The sequence below is a fragment of the Salvelinus namaycush genome, chromosome 35 (genome assembly GCF_016432855.1).
Source record: "Salvelinus namaycush isolate Seneca chromosome 35, SaNama_1.0, whole genome shotgun sequence".
In the NCBI taxonomy this organism is placed as follows: Eukaryota; Metazoa; Chordata; class Actinopteri; order Salmoniformes; family Salmonidae; genus Salvelinus; species Salvelinus namaycush.
The window spans coordinates 13,008,607-13,028,840 of NC_052341.1; the positions used below are offsets into that span (position 1 = coordinate 13,008,607).

The following is a 20,234-nucleotide window of genomic DNA, read 5'->3' on the forward strand; positions in this document are numbered from 1 at the left end:
CACGACTCCAACACCATCATTAAGTTTGCCAACGACAAAACGGTGGTAGGCCTGATCACCGACAACGATGAGACAGCTTATAGGGAGGAGGTCAGAGACCTGGCAGTGTGGTGCCAGGATAACATCCTCTCGCTCAACGTGGTCAAGACAAAGGAGATAATTGTGGACTACAGGAAAAGAGGAGCGAGCACGCCCCCACTTTCATCGATGGGGCTGTAGTGGAGCAGATTGAGAGTTTCAAGTTCCTTGGTGTCCACATCACCAACATACTATCATGTTCCAAACACACCAAAACAGTTGTGAAGAGGGCACGACAAAACCTATTCCCCCGCAGGAGAGTGAAAAGATTTGGCATGGGTCCTCAGATCCTTAAAAAGTTCTATAGCTGCACCACCAGCATCCTGACTGGTTGCATCACCGCCTGGTATGGCAACTGCTCGGCCTCTGACCGCAAGGCACTACAGAGGGTAGTGCGTATGGCCCAGTACATCACTGGGGCCAAGCTTCCTGCCATCCAGGACCTCTATACCAGGCTGTGTCAGAGGAAGGCCCCAAAAATTGCCAAAGACTCTAGCCACCCTAGTCATAGACTGCTCTCTGCTACTTCACGGCAAGCAGTACCGGAGCGCCAAGTCTAGGTCCAAAAGGCTTCTTAACAGCTTCTACCCCCAAGCCATAAGACTGCTGAACAGCTAATCAAATGGCTACCCGGACTATTTGCATTGTTCCCATCCCCATTTTTACGCTGATGCTACTCTGTTTATTATCCATGCATAGTCACTTTAGCTCTACCTACATGTGCATATTACCTCAATTACCTGGACTAACCGGCGCCCCCGCACATTGACTCTGTACCGGTATCCCCTGTATATCGCCTCGCTACTGTTATTTTATTGTTGCTCCTTAATTATTTTTCATTTTATCTATTTATTTTTTACTTCAGTATATTTTAGTAAATACTTTCTTAACTAACAATACAGTTAACACTTTTTTTTCTTAAGGGCTTGTAAGTAAGTATTTCACTCTAAGATCTACACCTGTTGTATTTGGCGCATGTGACAAATACAAATTGATTTGTTACAGACTTATTCTAAAAAAAAATAATAATAATAATTAAATCCTCATCAATCTACACACAATACCCCATAATGACAAAGCAAAATGTTTATTTTTAAATTTGCTAATTTATTCAAAATAAAAAAACTGAAATATCACATTTTACTCAGTACCTTGTTGAAGCACCTTTGGCAGTGACTTCAGCCTCTAGTCTTTTTTGGGTATGATGCTACAAGCTTGGCACAACTGTATTTGGGGAGTTTCTCCCATTCTTCTCTGCAGATCCTCTCAAGCTCTGTCAGGTTGGATGGGGAGCGTCGCTGCACAGCTATTTTCAGGTCTCTCCAGAGATGTTCAAGTCGGGCTCTGGCTGGGCCAATCAAGGACATTCAGAGACTTGTCCCAAAGCCACACCTGCATTGTCTTGGCTGTGTGCTTAAGGTCATTGTCCTGTTGGAAGGGGAACCTTCACCCCAGTCTGAGGTCCTGAGAGCTCTGGAGCAGGTTTTCATCAAGGATCTCTCTGTACTGACTAGTCTCACAGTCCCTGCCGCTGAAAAACATCCCCACAGCATGATGCTGTCACCACCATGCTTGATGGTGCCAAGTTTCCTCCAGACATTTACGCTTGGCATTCAGCCCAAAGAGTTCAATCTTGGTTTTATCAGACCAGAAAACCTCGTTTCTCATGGTCTTGGAGTCCTTTAGGTGCCTTTTGGCCAACTCCAAGCGGGCTGTCATGTGCCTTTTACTGAGGAGTGGCTTCCGTCTGGTCACTAACTTAAAAGGCCTGATTGGTGGAGTGCTGCATAGATGGTTGTCCTTCTGGAAGGTTCTCCCATCTCCACAGAGGGACTCTGGAGCTGTCAGAGTGACCATCAGCTCTTGGTCACCTCCCTGATCAAGGCCCTTCTCCGATTGCTCAGTTTGGCCGGGCAGCCAGCTCTTGGAAGAGTCTTGGTGGTTCCAAACTTATTCCATTTCAGAATGATGGGAGGCCACTGTGTTCTTGGGGACCTTCAATGTTGCAGAAATATTTTGGTACCCTTCCCCAGATCTGAGGTCTCGACAAAATCCTGTTTCGGAGTTCTATGGACAATTCCTTCAACCTCATGGCTTGGTTTTTGCTCTGACATGTACTGTCAACTGTGGAACCTTTTATATAGACAGGTGTGTGCCTTTCCAAATCATGTCAAATCAATTGAATTTACCACAGGTGGACTCCAATCAAGATGTAGAAACATCTCAAGGATGATCCATGGAAACAGGAAGCACCAGAGCTCAATTTCGAGTCTCATAGGAAAGGGTCTGAATACTTATGTAAATAAGGTATTTCCGGGGTTTTTTGTAGTACATTTGCAAAAAAATCTAAACTTTGTCATTTTGTAGTATTGTGTGTAGATTGAGGGAAATTGTGTATTTAATTGATTTTAGAATAAGGCTGTAACAAATGTGGAAAAAGTGAAGGGGTCTAAATTCTTTCTGAATGCATTGTAGATACTGCTGCTGCTAAAACGTACTGTCAATAGTTTGTACAGACGTATGCATGCAAGAACAGAGTCTCAGTAATTCTAATTCTATGGCGCAAGTAGTCCCAGTGGAGTCTAATATCACTTGAGGTTGCTGTGATTCTAGAGGGAATCTCACCATAAGTATTACTGTGTAATAATAGCAATGGCTAGATTCATTATTCTTTTGCTTTCAGTATAAAGGAGCGCACGTGAAGACAGGGTTCGCAGAACACTTCTACAGTAATCCTGCCAGATACAAAGGAAGAGAGAACATGCTTGTAAGAGTTGTTTGTTTCAGAGAGTTTAAGGGACAGTTTCCTTGACACAGATTGAGCCTAGTCCTGTACTAAAATGCACACTGATTGAAGAATGTCAATTTAAATAGGCCTAACTTTTTAGTTTAGGACTAGGCTTCTCAATCTGGGAAACTGGCCCAGAGAGTTCTGTTTGTTTTAAGGTTGTTATTGAGTGATTTGTCATCATGTGTTCACTGTGACTTGGCTTTAACACACTTCTCTGTTCTTCCTCAGTACTATGACACCATAGAGGATGCACTGGGGGGTGTTCAGGAGGCCCACTTTGACGGCCTCATATTCGTCCACTCTGGGGTCTACACTGACGAGTGGATCTACATAGAGTCACCCATCACAATGATCGGAGCTGGTACGTATTCATTATTGAGTTGACCTACTGTCTGTTTGTTGTCTATCTGTACCAGTGGTTCCCAACCTTTTTTGGTTACTGTACCACCAAATACATTTTGCTCTGCTTGTAGGCCTGTGGTCTCAGGAGTCTTCTCAAGTACCCCCTGTGGATAGGCCAAGTACCCCCACTGAGTTATACCACTTGACCTGTTAACTAGGTTAATTGATTGTCATTGCTGGACACTTTTAGCCCGATGTTGTTTTCCTAACCTCGCCCTTTTAATCCTAACGACGTTCATTTTTCAACAGCACCTGGTAAAGTAGCGGACAAAGTGATCATTGAGAACACCAGAGACTCCACGTTTGTCTTCATGGAGGGCTCAGAGGATGCATACGTTGGCTACATGACCATCAAGGTGAGATATTATCCATGACTTATGTAATATGACTCTAGCCTAGCTGACTGACTCTGTACATTAGTGGTCCACATGTCATTGTAAATACAGCTGGTCTAAAACAAAGGGCAGTCTTGACATATCAGTTGTGGTTGTTAGTCATATGTTATGAATATGACTCATATCTTAGTAATATAATATATGCCATTTAGCAGAAGCTTTTATCTACTTTTAGCCTGACGTTTGTCATGTCTTAGTAATATCTTAGTCATGTAATTAACTTGTCTAACTCCTGTATGTTTGTGGTCCTTTAGTTTAATCCTGATGATAAGTCTGCCCAGCACCACAACGCCCACCACTGTCTGGAGATTACAGTCAACTGCAGCCCCAGCATTGACCACTGCATCATACGCAGCACTTGCACAGGTACCTTACAACACAATGTCTTCATCTCCCCACAGACCTACATGCCTTTCATAAAAGATAGTATTACCCTCACAGACCTACATGCCTTTCATAAAAGATAGTATTACCCTCACAGACCTACATGCCTTTCATAAAAGATAGTATTACCCTCACAGACCTACATGCCTTTCATAAAAGATAGTATTACCCTCACAGACCTACATGCCTTTCATAAAAGATAGTATTACCCTCACAGACCTACATGCCTTTCATAAAAGATAGTATTACCCTCTCAGAACTACATGCCTTTCATAAAAGATAGTATTACCCTCTCAGAACTACATGCCTTTCATAAAAGATAGTATTACCCTCGCAGAACTACATGCCTTTCATAAAAGATAGTATTACCCTCTCAGAACTACATGCCTTTCATAAAACATAGTATTACCCTCACAGAACTACATGCCTTTCATAAAAGATAGTATTACCCTCTCAGAACTACATGCCTTTCATAAAACATAGTATTACCCTCTCAGAGCTACATGCCTTTCATAAAACATAGTAGTACCCTCTCAGACCTACATGCCTTTCATAAAACATAGTATTACCCTCTCAGAACTACATGCCTTTCATAAAACATAGTATTACCCTCTGTCCTACTTAGTGCAGTCCAATTATGGGTAATTGATTGATTTTGTTATTTATAGGGCCTTTTCATTTTGGATTGCATTTTGACTCCCAAATGCATAATAATTATCATAGCGCATAGGCTTCTACTCTTTAAAATAATGCTGGAGCTATGCTAGCTATTTTCAGTGTCTTCAACACATTCAATTGAGACAGTGGGTATCTGTCTAAGTCTAACGTAGTCGATTCACGTGGCTCTAGCATGCTGACCTTGCTGGCTTGGCTCTAGCATGCTGACCTTGCTGGCTCTACACCTGTTTGTTTCAGTGGGCTCAGCGGTCTGTGTGAGCGGCCAGGGAGCTTGTCCCACCATCAAACACTGCAACATCAGCGACTGTGAGAACGTGGGGCTTTACATTACCGACCATGCACAGGTAGGTAATGCAAACACACACACACACACACACACACACACCTCTCTTTCCTTATGGCACTTGATAACTCAAATAATCCCATTTCCAAGATTCTGCTGTGAAACTGACACTCTGTGTTTCCAGGGTATCTATGAGGACAACGAGATCTCCAACAACGCTCTGGCTGGGATCTGGGTGAAAAACCATGGCAACCCCATCATCAGACGGAACCACATCCACCACGGCAGAGACGTGGGCGTCTTCACTTTCGACCACGGCATGGTGAGATGACACTCCATATTGGTCTGGTCTCTATTGGTCTGGTCTGGCTACCACTGAGATGACACTCCATATTGGTCTGGCTACCACTGAGATGACACTCCATATTGGTCTGGCTACCACTGAGATGACACGCAATATTGGTCTGGTCTCTATTGGTCTGGTCTGGCTACCACTGAGATGACACGTCATATTGGTCTGGTCTCTATTGGTCTGGTCTGGCTACCACTGAGATGACACTCCATATTGGTCTGGCTACCACTGAGATGACACTCCATATTGGTCTGGCTACCACTGAGATGACACGCAATATTGGTCTGGTCTCTATTGGTCTGGTCTGGCTACCACTGAGATGACACGTCATATTGGTCTGGCTACCACTGAGATGACACGTCATATTGGTCTGGCTACCACTGAGATGACATGTCATATTGGTCTGGTCTGGCTACCACTGAGATGACACGTCATATTGGTCTGGTCTGGCTACCACTGAGATGACACGTCATATTGGTCTGGTCTGGCTACCACTGAGATGACACGTCATATTGGTCTGGTCTGGCTACCACTGAGATGACACGCCATATTGGTCTGGTCTGGCTACCACTGAGATGACACGCCATATTGGTCTGGTCTGGCTACCACTGAGATGACACGCCATATTGGTCTGGTCTGGCTACCACTGAGATGACACGCCATATTGGTCTGGTCTGGCTACCACTGAGATGACACGCCATATTGGTCTGGTCTGGCTACCACTGAGATGACACGCCATATTGGTCTGGCTACCACTGAGATGACACGTCATATTGGTCTGGCTACCACTGAGATGACACGTCATATTGGTCTGGTCTCTATTGGTCTGGTCTGGCTACCACTGAGATGACACGTCATATTGGTCTGGCTACCACTGAGATGACACGTCATATTGGTCTGGTCTGGCTACCACTGAGATGACACGTCATATTGGTCTGGTCTGGCTACCACTGAGATGACACGCCATATTGGTCTGGTCTGGCTACCACTGAGATGAAACGCCATATTGGGTTGGCTACCACTGAGATGACACGCCATATTGGTCCATTGTGGCCAGCTCATTGTCTACTGTAGTGACTTAAGGCGCCATCTCAATTCATCTTACCTCCATCTCTTGCATCCTCTCACCTATTGCAAGAGAAAGTCCAAGGTCTCTTCCCTCTGACCTTCTTCTCCAATGTGTTTTGAGAAGGAGAGGATGCAAGGTAACAAGGAAAGAAGAATTGAGGAAGAACGTTAGTGTACTGTAGAACCTCAGTCTGCAGCCGTTTCTTCTTAAAGAGAAGTGTTGGCTTGCAGTTTAATCCATGTGTAGGTTTTAGAGACGCACCACTGATTTTAGTTACATAAACCTTAATCCACAGCTTTTCCCTTTTAAAAACATGTAAATGTGTTCCTACTCACACTGTAGCTTCGTTACATAAGACATTGGATTGAGGTAATTTTCTCAAGAGGAAAGAACCGTTTAGCACCTTGCTCTTCTGAAACGTATTAGAGAAGGTCCAAGGTTCCTCCCCACTGACCATCTTCTCCAATGCTTTTGGAAAAGGAGGCAAGGAGAGAGGATGCAACGAATCGAGAAAATATGAATTGAGAAAGAGCCTTGGCATTCTGATTATTTTGACTGACTGTGACTGTCACCCCCTGCAGGGCTACTTTGAGAGCTGCAACATCCACAGGAACCGCATAGCTGGCTTCGAGGTGAAGGCGTACGCCAACCCCACGGTGGTGCGCTGTGAGATCCACCACGGACAGACGGGAGGGATCTACGTGCACGAGAAGGGCCGAGGACAGTTCATCGAGAACAAGATCTATGCAAACAACTTTGCTGGAGTGTGGATCACCTCCAATAGTGATCCTACAATAAGGTCAGTGGGGTTTTAAAGTCAAACACTCACTATCTCTCTCTCTCTCTCCCCCCTCTTTCCCTGTTTCTATATCGCTCGCGCTGTTGTCTGTTATACAACCCATATTAAGTTAAATTGATTCTGATGTGTAAATGGATACTCTGATGAAATTTTTCCACGTTGTGTCAATCACAGGGGCAACGCTATCTTCAACGGTAACCAGGGCGGAGTTTACATATTCGGTGATGGGCGAGGCCTCATCGAGGGGAACGATATCTACGGTAACGCCTTGGCAGGGATCCAGATCAGGACAAACAGCTGCCCCATCGTACGACACAACAAGATCCACGACGGACAGCACGGGGGCATCTATGTGGTAGGGCTTTCTTATAACTTGTTTTAATGTGTATTTAAAGAAAGCATGTAGTCAAATGTGTAGCAAATATTCTGAGACTTATAGCTGTGATTTATTTGCAAGCCTTTAGCATATTTAACTACTAGCCCACCTTATTAGTGTCTGAAAATAAAATGCTCTAAAACGCTAGGCAGGTAGCCAAGCGGCTAAGAGCGTTGGGTCAGTAACCGAAGGTTGCTGGTTTTAATCCCCGAGCCGACTAGGTGAAAAATCAGCCCATGTGCCCTTGAGCAAGGTACTTAAACCTAATTGCTCCTGTAAGTCGCTCTGGATAAGAGTGTCTGTCTGCTAAATGACGAAAATGTAAATTGATACAGAGCCATCTTGTAGTCAATGGACTCTGAAAGACGGGACAGTTCTCATTGGATAAGGGTATTAGTAATGTCATGAATATGTGTGTCTCCCCTGTAGCATGAAAAGGGACAGGGGGTGATAGAGGAGAACGAGGTGTACAGCAACACGCTGGCAGGAGTGTGGGTGACTACAGGAAGCACACCTGTCCTCAGGAGGAACAGGATACACAGTGGGAAACAGGTACGGAGATGGAGAGAGACCCGTCTGTCTGTTCAGATGGCTCTATGGGCTACTCATCTCTTACAGATGAATGAATGAAATTTGACAATAACCTGCAAACTAAACACTTGCCCTTGTGTGGGTCATACAGGTTGGCGTCTACTTCTACGACAACGGCCATGGAGTGTTGGAGGACAATGATATCTACAACCACATGTACTCCGGAGTTCAAATCAGGTCAGTGAGAGAGCAGGAACTCAAAATGAATGGCCAACCATACATATATGCATTGATTGATTGATGGTTAATGTTTCCCACTGTAACAGAACTGGCAGCAATCCCAAAATCAGACGAAACAAGATCTGGGGAGGTCAAAATGGAGGCATTCTGGTTTACAACTCAGGTGAGAAACCAGTATCTATTATTCTGTCTTTATCCATCCTCCTCTCACACTGCTTGATCTTGTCTGGATAGGGGTGAAGCAAGCACACGTCTTCTTCAGAAAGTGTACCTTTCTACATTTTAAATTCATGTGCAGAACAGTGAAGACACCCTGGACTCACAGGTTCTGAGTGAAGTGGACCAATCAAATTCCTGTGTAATTCAGATGCTCCCGCATGAACCTTCTAACCAGGATAAATGAAAGGGAGACCTATTGGCTGATATATTGACTCTGTTTCAGGTTTGGGCTTCATCGAGGACAATGAGATTTTTGACAACGCCATGGCAGGGGTGTGGATAAAGACTGACAGCAACCCCACTCTCCGAAGGAATAAGATCCACGACGGGAGAGACGGAGGGATCTGTATATTCAACGGAGGACGAGGTTTACTGGAGGAGAATGATATATTCAGGAATGCCCAAGCAGGGGTCCTCATCAGCACCAACAGCCACCCCGTCCTGAGGAAGAACAGAATATTTGACGGCTTCGCTGCAGGTGCATTATGCAATTCTAGAAAGCAGGGTTCAATCCAGGTCGTGTTCATTAGGCACCATATGGTGGAAAGTGGAATGAAATGAGAGGGAGGGACTACCTGGATTTGTCCAATAAGAAATCCAAATGTTCTGTTTTCCATTGTGTGCCCTAATGAACACAGCCTACCAGTATTTTGCTTTGTATCCTTTTGATTAATAGTAGACAAAGAGTGAGGCCCAATCCAAAATGTGGAAGTTAAACCATGTTGCTTATACCAATCAAATCCTCTTGGATCTCCACAAGTGCTTAGGGGTCAGGCCTGAATCTCCACTTCCTCCACGCTGATCCTGACCTGTCTCTGTCCACCAGGTATTGAGATCACCAATCATGCCACGGCAACCCTGGAGGGAAATCAGATCTTCAATAACCGCTTTGGAGGGTTGTTTCTCGCATCTGGTGTCAACGTTACAATGAAAGGTAAGAGGGGGGAAAGGGGAGGACAATGTGTCACCATGATGTGATTTGTGGATGATTTATTCCTGGAATCTAGCATTGTAGGATCTACTTACATCAGTTAGTCTTTGTCAAAATTGAATTATCTTAAATTGCCTCTTCATTACTTTTTCTCATCTGTACCTGGACTGATCCAACTACACCTGTCCTCCTGTCTCTCCAGATAACAAAATAATGAACAATCAAGATGCCATTGAAAAAGCTGTGAGCAGAGGTCAGTGCCTGTACAAGATTTCAAGTTACACCAGCTATCCAATGCACGATTTTTACAGGTAATAATTTCTTACCCTATATATCTAACTTCTACCAGTGGGATTTTCCAGAAAGCAGGATTATTAAATTAGCCATTTAAACTTTGATAAACAGCCACTTAACTCTTCACTTTCTGGTTGATTTGAGAACGCTATGTTCTGAAAATAACATTATCAAGCAATGTTGGACAGTTAGCTGGCTAACTCATTGATCCAGCTCTCTGCAACAGGCCCCAGCTGTCCACTTTAATCGATGTAACCTGGACAACTCGTTTGGCTCATCACCTGTTTCTTTGTTCTGTCCCTCCGTGTGGTCAGGTGTCACACCTGTAACACAACAGACCGCAACGCCATCTGTGTGAACTGCATCAAGAAGTGCCACCAGGGACACGACGTCGAGTTCATTAGGCATGATAGGTACGTTACTGTTCTCTTGTTAATAAGACCCATACACACTGTATTTTACAGCGATACTTCATTCTAAATGACTTTGCAGATATTCAAATTAGATCTGGTTTTGTTGCAGAACCTCTTCCTCTTGTGCCAAATGAAATGTCACATTCAAACGTGTTAGTATCTCGTCAGTAATTGACTTTAATTTATAAAAAATAGTGTACAGATCCAACTGGATATCTGCTAGTATTTCAGTGGCTACTTGATCAGTTAGTTTAGTCTTCCATGTCATTTCCAGCATAATTCTTTCTTTTGTCTTCGCTGTAGATTTTTCTGTGACTGTGGAGCCGGGACGTTGTCAAACCCCTGCACGCTAGCCGGAGAGCCCACGCACGACACGGACACACTGTACGACTCAGCCCCTCCTATAGAGTCCAATACGCTGCAACACAACTGAGCTGGACCCCCCCCCCCGGACCCTTCCAGGCCTTTTCCCTATATAGTGCACTACTTTTGACTCAAACCCTATGCTGGCCCTGGTCAAAACTAGTGCACTGTAGGGAATAGGGTGTCATTTTGGACAGAGACTCCTGTTTGTTCAGCTCAGCTAACTAGTCCACCTATGGGGAGGATGAAAAATACAAACTTATAAATATTACACAATGTAAAAATGACTTAAAAAAAATATGGAAAAAAATGGATGTCAAGCTGAAAGGAGACATGACATTTCTGCTGTGGATGCACTGACTGCTTGCAGCGCTTCTCTTTTTATTTTCCTTCCCAGCAACATGTTGACGAGGAGGCAATGGGACTTGGTCGGTGATGAATGGGTATTCTTATTCCCTTCATAGGGTACTACTTTTGACCAGGGCCAGCATTAGGTTCCTAGTCAAAAGTACCCTATGAACTGAATAGGGTGCCATGTCAGATATTGACTCAGGTTGGAGAATTCATGGGAAACATTTCAGCTTTATAGCGGAGCTGTGGATGGACGCTAGACATTTTAATGCCCCTCCCTGCCTTTCTTGGCGAAGTGAAGTCAGACTGCAGTTATTGTACAGAGCCATACGAGGAACTAGTTCCTCAGGCAGAGGAGGCAGAGCCTCGCCACACACTGCTTCTGTCTCCGGCAGCAAACCGTTGTGCTGGTATATGTATGGTTACAGAAAAAAATTGACCTAGCACTTCGGGGGTTTTTTAAGAAAAAAGATTTTAAATGCTCTTCTCATGTAGTTTTGTATTTTCATGCAGAAATGTTACTGTACTTGAATGTCTTTATTAAATATATACTTTTTTTTTTTGGTTATTACCCCCCAGACTTGGTGTAATGTCGCAGTATCTACATTCTTTCTGTGAAAGAGAACAAAGCAACATTGACTATTTTAAGAGACTTAAGAAAAGCTGCAAAAAATACATTGGTCTTGTTAAAAACTTTTAGAATTGATCTAGAACTGTGGCCATTTTGGTTTTGACTCTTTGAACACCCAAATACATTTGTCTGCAATATGGAGATAAGGAACCATGAATGCTTCGCTACATATTTCCTATTATTTGGACCACACTGGAGGTAAACCTCTGTATTAAGGGCTGGATTCAATCGGTATCTTCCGCGTTAAAATGTAAAGGACATTTCTGACTGAGCTGACATGCAGCGTTTACCGATGACGTTGCCAAACATAGGAACATTGCCTTTAAAATTTAACTCGAGCTATAATGCGGATCCTCTGCGATACTGATTGAATCCAGCTGTCCTGGTTAACATGGCGCTTTTCTAGCCTGGTCCCAGATCTGTTTGTTCTGTCTTGCAAATGCCTCTGGTTGTCATTTCCCATAATGACCATAGGTGTTGGCAATGCCACACAAACCGATCTGAGCCCAGGTTAAGGCAAATATTTTCACATTGGAGTAAAGCATTGCCAGAGATCTTTTTCTAAAGTAAAGCTCTTAAATATATAACCAGTATATGGTGTGACTGTGGGTTCTCAAACAGCCAGAATTGTATGCATGTACCATAACATCTAGACTTAATATATTGTGGAGTATTCAATAACCATTTTGTAGATGCTAGTGTGAATTAAAAGGGTTTAATTTCCTAGATAGAGGAAAGTGGTCATTCTTTTAAAATAAACTTTATTAGATCATAATATTTGTGATGATGGAAAGGGGAGAAGAGCAAACTATAAAGAACAAAACATGGATTCAGAGATGTGAAAGGTTTTAAATGTTGCAAATAGACTGAAGACAGTTTCCTATTCTGAAAGAATCATTTCTACTCGATACAACATTCAAATTAGAAATGTAACGTTCTCTTTAACAGGCCCAAAAAACAAAACGCCTTCATCTTCACAGGTTGCTGATCATCCGGACGAGCAAGGCAAACTGTGTGCTGGCTGCTGTGGGGTCTTCAGCATACAAGCACAGCTTCCTGTGGAGCAAAAAATATGGAAAAATAACACTAGTTACTTGAAGACTTGTATATACAAAACATTAAGAACACCTGCTCTTTCCCTGACAGACTGACCAGGTGAACCCTATGATCCCTTATCGATGTCACTTGTTAAATCAATGTAGACTAAACAAAAATATATATTTTTTACTGAGTTACAGTTCATAAAGAAATCAGTCAATTGGAATACAGATATGCATCTATTGGTCACAGATACCTTAAGTAGGGGTGTGAATCAGAAAACCAGTCAGTATCTGGTGTGACTGCCTCAGGCAGCGAGACATCTCCTTCGCATAGAGTTGATTGTGGCCTGTATAATTGTCCCACTAATGGCTAATGCAAAGTTGCTGGACACTGGCGGGAACTGGAACACGCTGCCGTACATGCCGATCCAGAGCATCCCAAATATGATCAATGGATGACTTGTCCGGATGAGTATGCAGGCCATGGAAAAACTGGGACAGTTTCAGCTTCCAGAAATGATGTACAGATCCTTGCGACACTGGGCCGTGCATTATCATGCTGAAACATGAGGTGATGGCGGCAGATGAATGGCACGACAATGGGCCTCAAGATCTCATTGTATCTCTGTGCAATCATATTGTCGGGATTCATCCGTGAAGAGCACACTTCTCCAGCATGCCAGCAGCCATCGAAGGTGAGCATTTGCACACTGAAGTCTGTTACGACAAACTGCAGTCAAGTCAAGACCCTGGTGAGGATGACGAGCAAAGATGAGCTTCCCCGAGACGGTTTCTGACAGTTTGCAAACCCAGTTTTGTCAGGGTGGCAGGTCTCAGACAATTCCGCAGGAGTAGAAGCCGGATGGGGAGATCCTGGGCTGCCGTGGTTTCACGGTCTGCGGTTGTGAGACCGGTTGGACATACTGCCACATTCTCTAAAACAACGTTTAAAACAATCAATTCTCTGGCAAAGCTCTGGTGGACATTCCTGCAGTCAGCATGCCAATTGTATGCCACTTCAAATCTTGAGACATGTGGCATTGTGTTGTGTAACAAAACTGCAGATTTTAGAGTGGCCTTTTAATTGTCCCCAGCACATGATCATGCTGTTTAATCAGCTTCTTGATATGCCACACATGTGAGGTGGATGGATTATCTTGGCAAAGGAGAAATGCTCACAAACAGGGATGTAAACGCATTTTGCCCAAAATTTGAGAGAAATAAGCTTTGTGTGTATGGAACATTTCTGGGATCTTTTATTTAAGCTCATGAAACTTGGGACCAACACTTTGCATGTTGCATTTATATTTTTGTTCAGTGTACATGAAGGGGAGGAAACAGATTAAAGAAGGATTTTTAAGCCTTGAGACAATTAAGACATGGATTGTGTATGTGTGCCATTCAGAGAGTGAATGGGCAAGACAAATGTCAGTGCCACGCGCACCAGTTTGTCAAGAACTGCAACGCTGCTGGGTTTCACACACAACAGTCTCCTGCGTGTATTAAGAATGGTCCACCACCCAAAGGACATCCAGCCAACTTAACAACTATGGGAAGCATTGAGTCAACACGGGCCAGCATCCTTGTGGAACGCTATCTACACCTTGTAGAGTTCATGCCTCAACGAATTTAAGCTGTCCTGAGGGCAAAAAGGCAGTGGGCAACTCAATATTATGGTGTTCCTAATGTTTGGTATACTCAGTTTACTTCTACATGTACAGTTGAAGTCGGAAGTTTACATACACTTAGGTTGGAGTCAAACTCGTTTTTCAACCACTCCACAAATGTCTTGTTAACAAACTATAGTCGGTTAAGACATTACTTTGTGCATGACACAAGTAATTTTTCCAACAATTGTTTACAGACATTGTATCACAATTCCAGTGGGTCAGAAGTTTACATACACTAAGTTGACTGTGCTTTTAAACAGCTTGGAAAATTCCAGAAAATTGTGTCATGGCTTCTGATAGGCTAATTGACATAACTTGAGTCAATTGGAGGTGTACCTGTGTATGTATTTCAAGGCCTACCTTCAAACCCAGTGCCTCTTTGCTTGACATCACAGGAATATCAAAATAAATCAGCCAAGACATCAGAAAACAAATTGTAAACCTCCACAAGTCTGGTTCATCCTTGGGAGCAATTTCCAAATGCCTGAAGGTACCACGTTCATCTGTACAAACAATAGTACTCAAGTATAAACACCATGGGACCACGCAGCCGTCATACCACTGAGGAAGGAGACGCGTTCTTTCTCCTAGAGATGAACATTCTTTAGTGCGAAAAGTGCAAATCAAAAAGTATCTATATCCACAGTAAAATGAGTCCTATATCGACATAACCTGAAATGCTGCTCAGCAAGGAAGAAGCCACTGCTCCAAAACTGCCATAAAAAAGCCAGACTACGGTTTGCAACTGCACATGGGGACAAAGATCGTAATTTTTGGAGAAATGTCCTCTGGTCTGATGAAACAAAAATAGAACTGTTTGGCCATAATGACCATCGTTATGTTTGGAGGAAAAAGGGGGAAGCTTGCAAGCTGAAGAACGCCACCCCAACCGTGAAGCACGGGGGTGGCAGCATCATGTTGTGGGGGTGCTTTGCTGCAGCAGGGACTGGTGCACTTCACAAACTAGATGGCATCATGTGGATGGAAAATTATGTGGATATATTGAAGCAACAGCTCAAGACATCAGTCAGGAAGTTAAAGCTTTGTCGCAAATGGGTCTTCCAAATGGACAATGACCCCAAGCATACTTCCAAAGTTGGGAAGGTGATGAAAATAAAAGCTGAAATAAATAATTCTCTATACTATTATTCTGACATTTCACATTCTTAAAATAAAGTGCTGATCTTAAGACAAGGAATTTTTACTAGGATTAAATGTCAGGAATTGTGAAAAACTGAGTTTAAATGTGTATGTAAACTTCCGACTTCACTGTAACTACAGTTCAACACATACTTGAAGACTCGTAGGGAAATGGTGCTCCTCTCAAACTCCTTGGCCTTCCTGTGGCCTGATTGAATAACATCCTCAGGCAGGTTGGCGAGGCGAGCAGCGTTGAAACCGTAGCTTTTAGGACATGCTCCCGCGATAAACTTGTAGAGGAAGGTGATGGTCTCCTGACTAGGGTCCTCATCTCCCTCATTCTCCACCATACAGGCCTGAGGGGGACAGAGTGATGGGTTAATTGCTTGAACTTAGAGGAAGGTGATGTCTCCTGGCTAGGGTCCTCATCTCCTTCTTTCTCCACAATACAAGCCTGATAGGGGAAGACTGACTGGTTGATTAAAGGCCCAGTGCAGTCAATTATGTTTGCTTAATAGACTAATAGCAAAGAGTTCCAAACTGCTCTGCTAATAACAGCTAGTTTTCGGGTTTCCCCTCCCAGACAGTACTAGGAAAATTGTTGCTTGAGAATAAGTTTAGCTAGAAAGCAATTTTTGCCAATTTTAAATTGAAATCTATTACAGTAGTCAGGTTTTTATCCAATTGGCGACAGATTTGGATTTTCATGCAAATATATATATTTTTTAAATCATAAAAGCTATATTCAAAATGTTCCTTCCAGAGATGTGTTTCCACAAAATTGACTTGTTGCATTTAAAATAATGTGCGTGATGACGTAGGGCACATAAAAATTGATTGCGGTTAAATTCGTAAGTACCAAATAAAAAAAATACAAGTCAAATGGGTTTCCATCGCATTTTTAACCCATTTTTAATGGTTTTCCTTAATTTCTTTTGCGTTATATAGCCAGTGTGCCCACTCTGATACTGGCAGGTTCGCTCTAGTCTAGCCAATGAATAGCGCTATCTACGTGCTGTTGGCTAGAACACACGTACAGCCTTCATGAGATTGTTATGGACAAACGAGCAAGAATTTTTTTATTTGTCAAACGACAGCCAAGCATCGATCATCATGTGAATAGAATAAGATCCTCAATATTTATTGGAAAGGAGCATCAAGCTCATCACCTTGCACTTTCACCAGCCTATGAAGTTCATCATAACTGATTTAATCTGTAGCCTAAAAAAACTGCATGCTCTCCCGACAAGTCGTAGTGGGAGGACCACAAGATGTCATCACGTACTTCGATATGATGGTTATTATCAATATTTGCGAAGAAAAGGATTTCCACCGACAATTCTTGCATAATTAATTTTACCGACAAAAAAAGATCCCACATTGTCTAGCGTATGTGTTTTGTGGAAGTTTCCATCAGTCCTGCCATTTGTTATCCGACATGTACTTTATTCGCATAAAAAAGGTTGGCTGGAAACCTGGTTAGAAAATAACGTAATTGTTACCCAGAAATATTTGATACGGCTATAAAACAGTCTACAATTTGTGATTGATTGACAGAGCTGAAAATAACATGTCCAGCGTATAAAATCCGAAGGCACAATATTTGTCATTGAATTGTTATGTCCGTGTACTGTGTTGATGATCATTGAGCTTGTGTGCCGTCTCCTCACCATGTGTCCGAGCCGTACAGCAGGGTTGTTGGTGTAGTCTTCTACTAAGGAGTGGTAATGTGTGGAGAAGAGGGTCCGACAGCATATCCTTTCCGCCAGCTCGTTCACCACAGCACTGGCTATCGCTGTGCCGTCATATGTGGCTGTGCCCCTTCCTGCAACACAAAGGATCAGTTTCTCACTTAAACTTTATGGGCCGATTTCCCAGACACAGATTAAGTCTTTGACTTAAAAGCATGTTCAAAAGAGAATCTTCATTGATCATGCTTTTTAGTTCCGAACTAGTTCTGGGTCTGAAACTGGCCAAAGAACTATGCCTCAGAAGTGGAGGATGAACCCAAAAGCTACATCTTCTTCTTGTAGTACCCACACCATGTTGAATTCAACACAAAGACTTAAGACAGACAAATAGATAAGAGATGTGTTGTTTACCCAGTTCATCCAGCAGCACCAGGGAGTGCTTGGTCCCATGGTGGAGGATACTAGCAGTCTCACTGAGCTCTACAAAGAAGGTGCTCTCCCCTGGAACACACATGCCAGGGTTACATTCACTTAGTTCAGGAGGACATCTTAAGGAACACAGGCCTGGGTTACATTCACTTAGTTCAGGAGGACACCTTAAGGAACACAGGCCTGGGTTATATTCACTTAGTTCAGGAGGACACCTTAAGGAACACAGGCCTGGGTTACATTCACTTAGTTCAGGAGGACATCTTAAGGAACACAGGCCTGGGTTATATTCACTTAGTTCAGGAGGACACCTTAAGGAACACAGGCCTGGGTTACATTCACTTAGTTCAGGAGGACACCTTAAGGAACACAGGCCTGGGTTACATTCACTTAGTTCAGGAGGACATCTTAAGGAACACAGGCCTGGGTTACATTCACTTAGTTCAGGAGGACATCTTAAGGAACTCCTGAGACTCTGGGAAAACACTTATGTATCTCAACCCTTATGCCCAAAGTTTGCACTTGTTCACTTCACACTTAATAGGAAAGGTTGAATAAATATGGTCAAAACTCCCAGTTGCCCATGCTTACACCAATCAAATACTTTTAAAATGCACAGGGAGCAGTGCACAAGTCCACACTTCAGAAGAATTGGGACACACCCATTCACTTCCTGGGGAGTGGGGTACGAGTCCTTACCAGCCATGATACGGTCCGATGCTCCCAAGCGTGTGAAGACTCTGTCCACAGGGGTAAAGGACAGGCTCTCAGCAGGAACATAGCAACCCAACTGGGCCAAGACCACCACCAGACCACACTGCGAGAGGAGTGACCAAGCACAGGAAAAAATACACATCAGGACCAAGGAAATCCAGAATCATATTAGTCCAGACTGTGCCAGGAACACAGAACCACCACAGATGGAAATCTAACAACGTCAAGCCAACAACTACAGGAGAAGCAAAAGTACACACAGGACCTAGGTGATGTTCAAGATCAACTGCCATTCCTGTTAAATGTTTATTTGATGTCTTTAATGTGTGATCTTGCAGCATAACCACTTTCTCTCTGGGACAAATAAAGTTGAAAGTGGAAGTTGAAAGAAAAACCCATACCTGTCTCATAAGAGTCGACTTTCCTCCCATGTTAGGCCCAGTGACCAGCACGCAGGGTGCATGTCCTTTATCCTCCTGGCCCTCCTCCTCGCCGCCAGGGCAGCCAATAGCAATGTCATTAGGGATGAAGTCATCACCGAAGAAGGTTTTGGTGACACAGGGGTGGCGGGAGCCCCTCAGGTCCAGGAAGGCTGCTGATTGGCTGATGTCACCAGGAATTAGTACTTGAGGCCGTGCCATTGGTCCTCCATCTCCTCCCTGGCTGTACCGTGTCAGACTCAGTAACACATCTACACAGGTAAAAGCAGATCCTAACTTAGTATATAAACATGCATTTTGTTTTTGGAGATATGTAGATGTGTTGTTTCTTGTGTATAAATTATGCATGTCTGAAGTTAGTTACGTCCTACAAAATAGTATTTAAAAACACACATAACGATGACATAAAATATAGACCAAATGTCAAATGCACCTAATATTGTGATTGGGGTTGCACATTTTGGGGAATATTCAGAGATGGAAACTTTCCGTGGGAATTAACGGGAATATATGGGAATTAACAGAAATATGCAAGTTAATACCTTAATACCATTTAAATGTAGATGTTTTTTGCGTTGGATATATTTACCATAACATATGGAGACAGAAACAAACCTTTTATCTTATCATAAGTAGACAATTGCAAATGATTAAATCCTTAAAATAGAAAAAAAAAATTGTTTTAATTAAATGAGATGACTCTTCACATGGGATGATTTCACTGAACAACAAAAGTGAATATTGAATGATCCATCGCATCTCCCAAAAACGTTTTCAACATTCAACGTAAAATGATAGTCTAGAAACTAAAGCTTTGGTTGTCTTCCTCTCAGGCTTCCATGTCTTCTCCCTGTACCTGGACCTCCTTAATGTCCATCTCTTGAACATCAGACTCTGAGGCCTCATCTTCACTGTCACTTCCCATCCTTGTTGAGGATGGCTTGTTGTCAGGCTCAAAAAGCCCAAAATTTGCTCAGATGGCCACCAATTTTCCAACCCTTGTATTGGTCAGCCTGTTGCGTGCTTTGGTGTGTGTGTTCCCAAACAAGGACCAGTTGCGCTCTGAGGCGGCTGATGTTGGTGGGATTTAGAGGATGATGGAGGCAACAGGGGAAAGAGCCTCCGATCCACAAAGTCCCTTCCACCAGGTGGCTGATGAGATATGTTGGCACGACTGCCATATTGCATCTCCATCCCAAAGCCCTTGCTTGGAAGTGTACTTCGCCAGACTGCCAAGAACCTTGCCCTCATCCAGGCCAAGGTGGCGAGAAACGGTAGTGATGACACCATAGGCCTTGTTGATCTCTGCACCAGACAGGATGCTCTTGTCAGCATACTTGGGGTCCAACATGTACGCTGCGGTGTGTATGGGCTTCAGGCAGAAGTCTTGACGCTTTTTGATGCATTTCAGAACTGCAGTTTCCTCTGCTTGGAGCAACCGTGAAGTGGGCAGGGCAGTACGGATTTCTTCTCTTACATCTGCAAGCAGAGTCTGAACATCAGACAGAATGGCATGGTCTCCCTCAATAC

General features: G+C 43.4%; 2 protein-coding genes across 5 annotated transcripts in view; one reads left to right on the plus strand and one right to left on the minus strand.

Moving 5' to 3' along the window:
• LOC120029463 (F-box only protein 11-like) overlaps window positions 1-12,308 on the plus strand; it is a 41,125-nt gene extending 28,817 nt beyond the window's left edge. For 2 of the 4 annotated variants that reach the window (XM_038974692.1, XM_038974693.1), the window contains exons 6-21: window positions 2,762-2,845; window positions 3,098-3,230; window positions 3,521-3,627; window positions 3,921-4,032; window positions 4,966-5,072; window positions 5,196-5,333; window positions 7,014-7,231; window positions 7,406-7,586; window positions 8,037-8,159; window positions 8,290-8,375; window positions 8,465-8,541; window positions 8,821-9,075; window positions 9,424-9,531; window positions 9,731-9,839; window positions 10,137-10,235; window positions 10,539-12,308. In XM_038974692.1, coding sequence (XP_038830620.1) covers window positions 2,762-2,845; window positions 3,098-3,230; window positions 3,521-3,627; window positions 3,921-4,032; window positions 4,966-5,072; window positions 5,196-5,333; window positions 7,014-7,231; window positions 7,406-7,586; window positions 8,037-8,159; window positions 8,290-8,375; window positions 8,465-8,541; window positions 8,821-9,075; window positions 9,424-9,531; window positions 9,731-9,839; window positions 10,137-10,235; window positions 10,539-10,668 — 2,067 coding nt within the window. In that variant the 3' untranslated portion in view covers window positions 10,669-12,308. The remainder of the gene's footprint in view (window positions 1-2,761; window positions 2,846-3,097; window positions 3,231-3,520; window positions 3,628-3,920; window positions 4,033-4,965; window positions 5,073-5,195; window positions 5,334-7,013; window positions 7,232-7,405; window positions 7,587-8,036; window positions 8,160-8,289; window positions 8,376-8,464; window positions 8,542-8,820; window positions 9,076-9,423; window positions 9,532-9,730; window positions 9,840-10,136; window positions 10,236-10,538) is intronic. The other 2 variants (XR_005473583.1, XM_038974694.1) reach the window with 2 other exon arrangements.
• The window catches only part of msh6 (mutS homolog 6 (E. coli)), a 29,211-nt gene continuing 21,261 nt past the window's right edge, over window positions 12,285-20,234 (minus strand). The window contains exons 15-20 of the mRNA XM_038974691.1: window positions 18,666-18,955; window positions 18,250-18,367; window positions 17,533-17,622; window positions 17,101-17,255; window positions 15,584-15,786; window positions 12,285-12,636 (exon numbers count right to left, since the gene is read on the minus strand). Coding sequence (XP_038830619.1) covers window positions 12,555-12,636; window positions 15,584-15,786; window positions 17,101-17,255; window positions 17,533-17,622; window positions 18,250-18,367; window positions 18,666-18,955 — 938 coding nt within the window. The 3' untranslated portion in view covers window positions 12,285-12,554. The remainder of the gene's footprint in view (window positions 12,637-15,583; window positions 15,787-17,100; window positions 17,256-17,532; window positions 17,623-18,249; window positions 18,368-18,665; window positions 18,956-20,234) is intronic.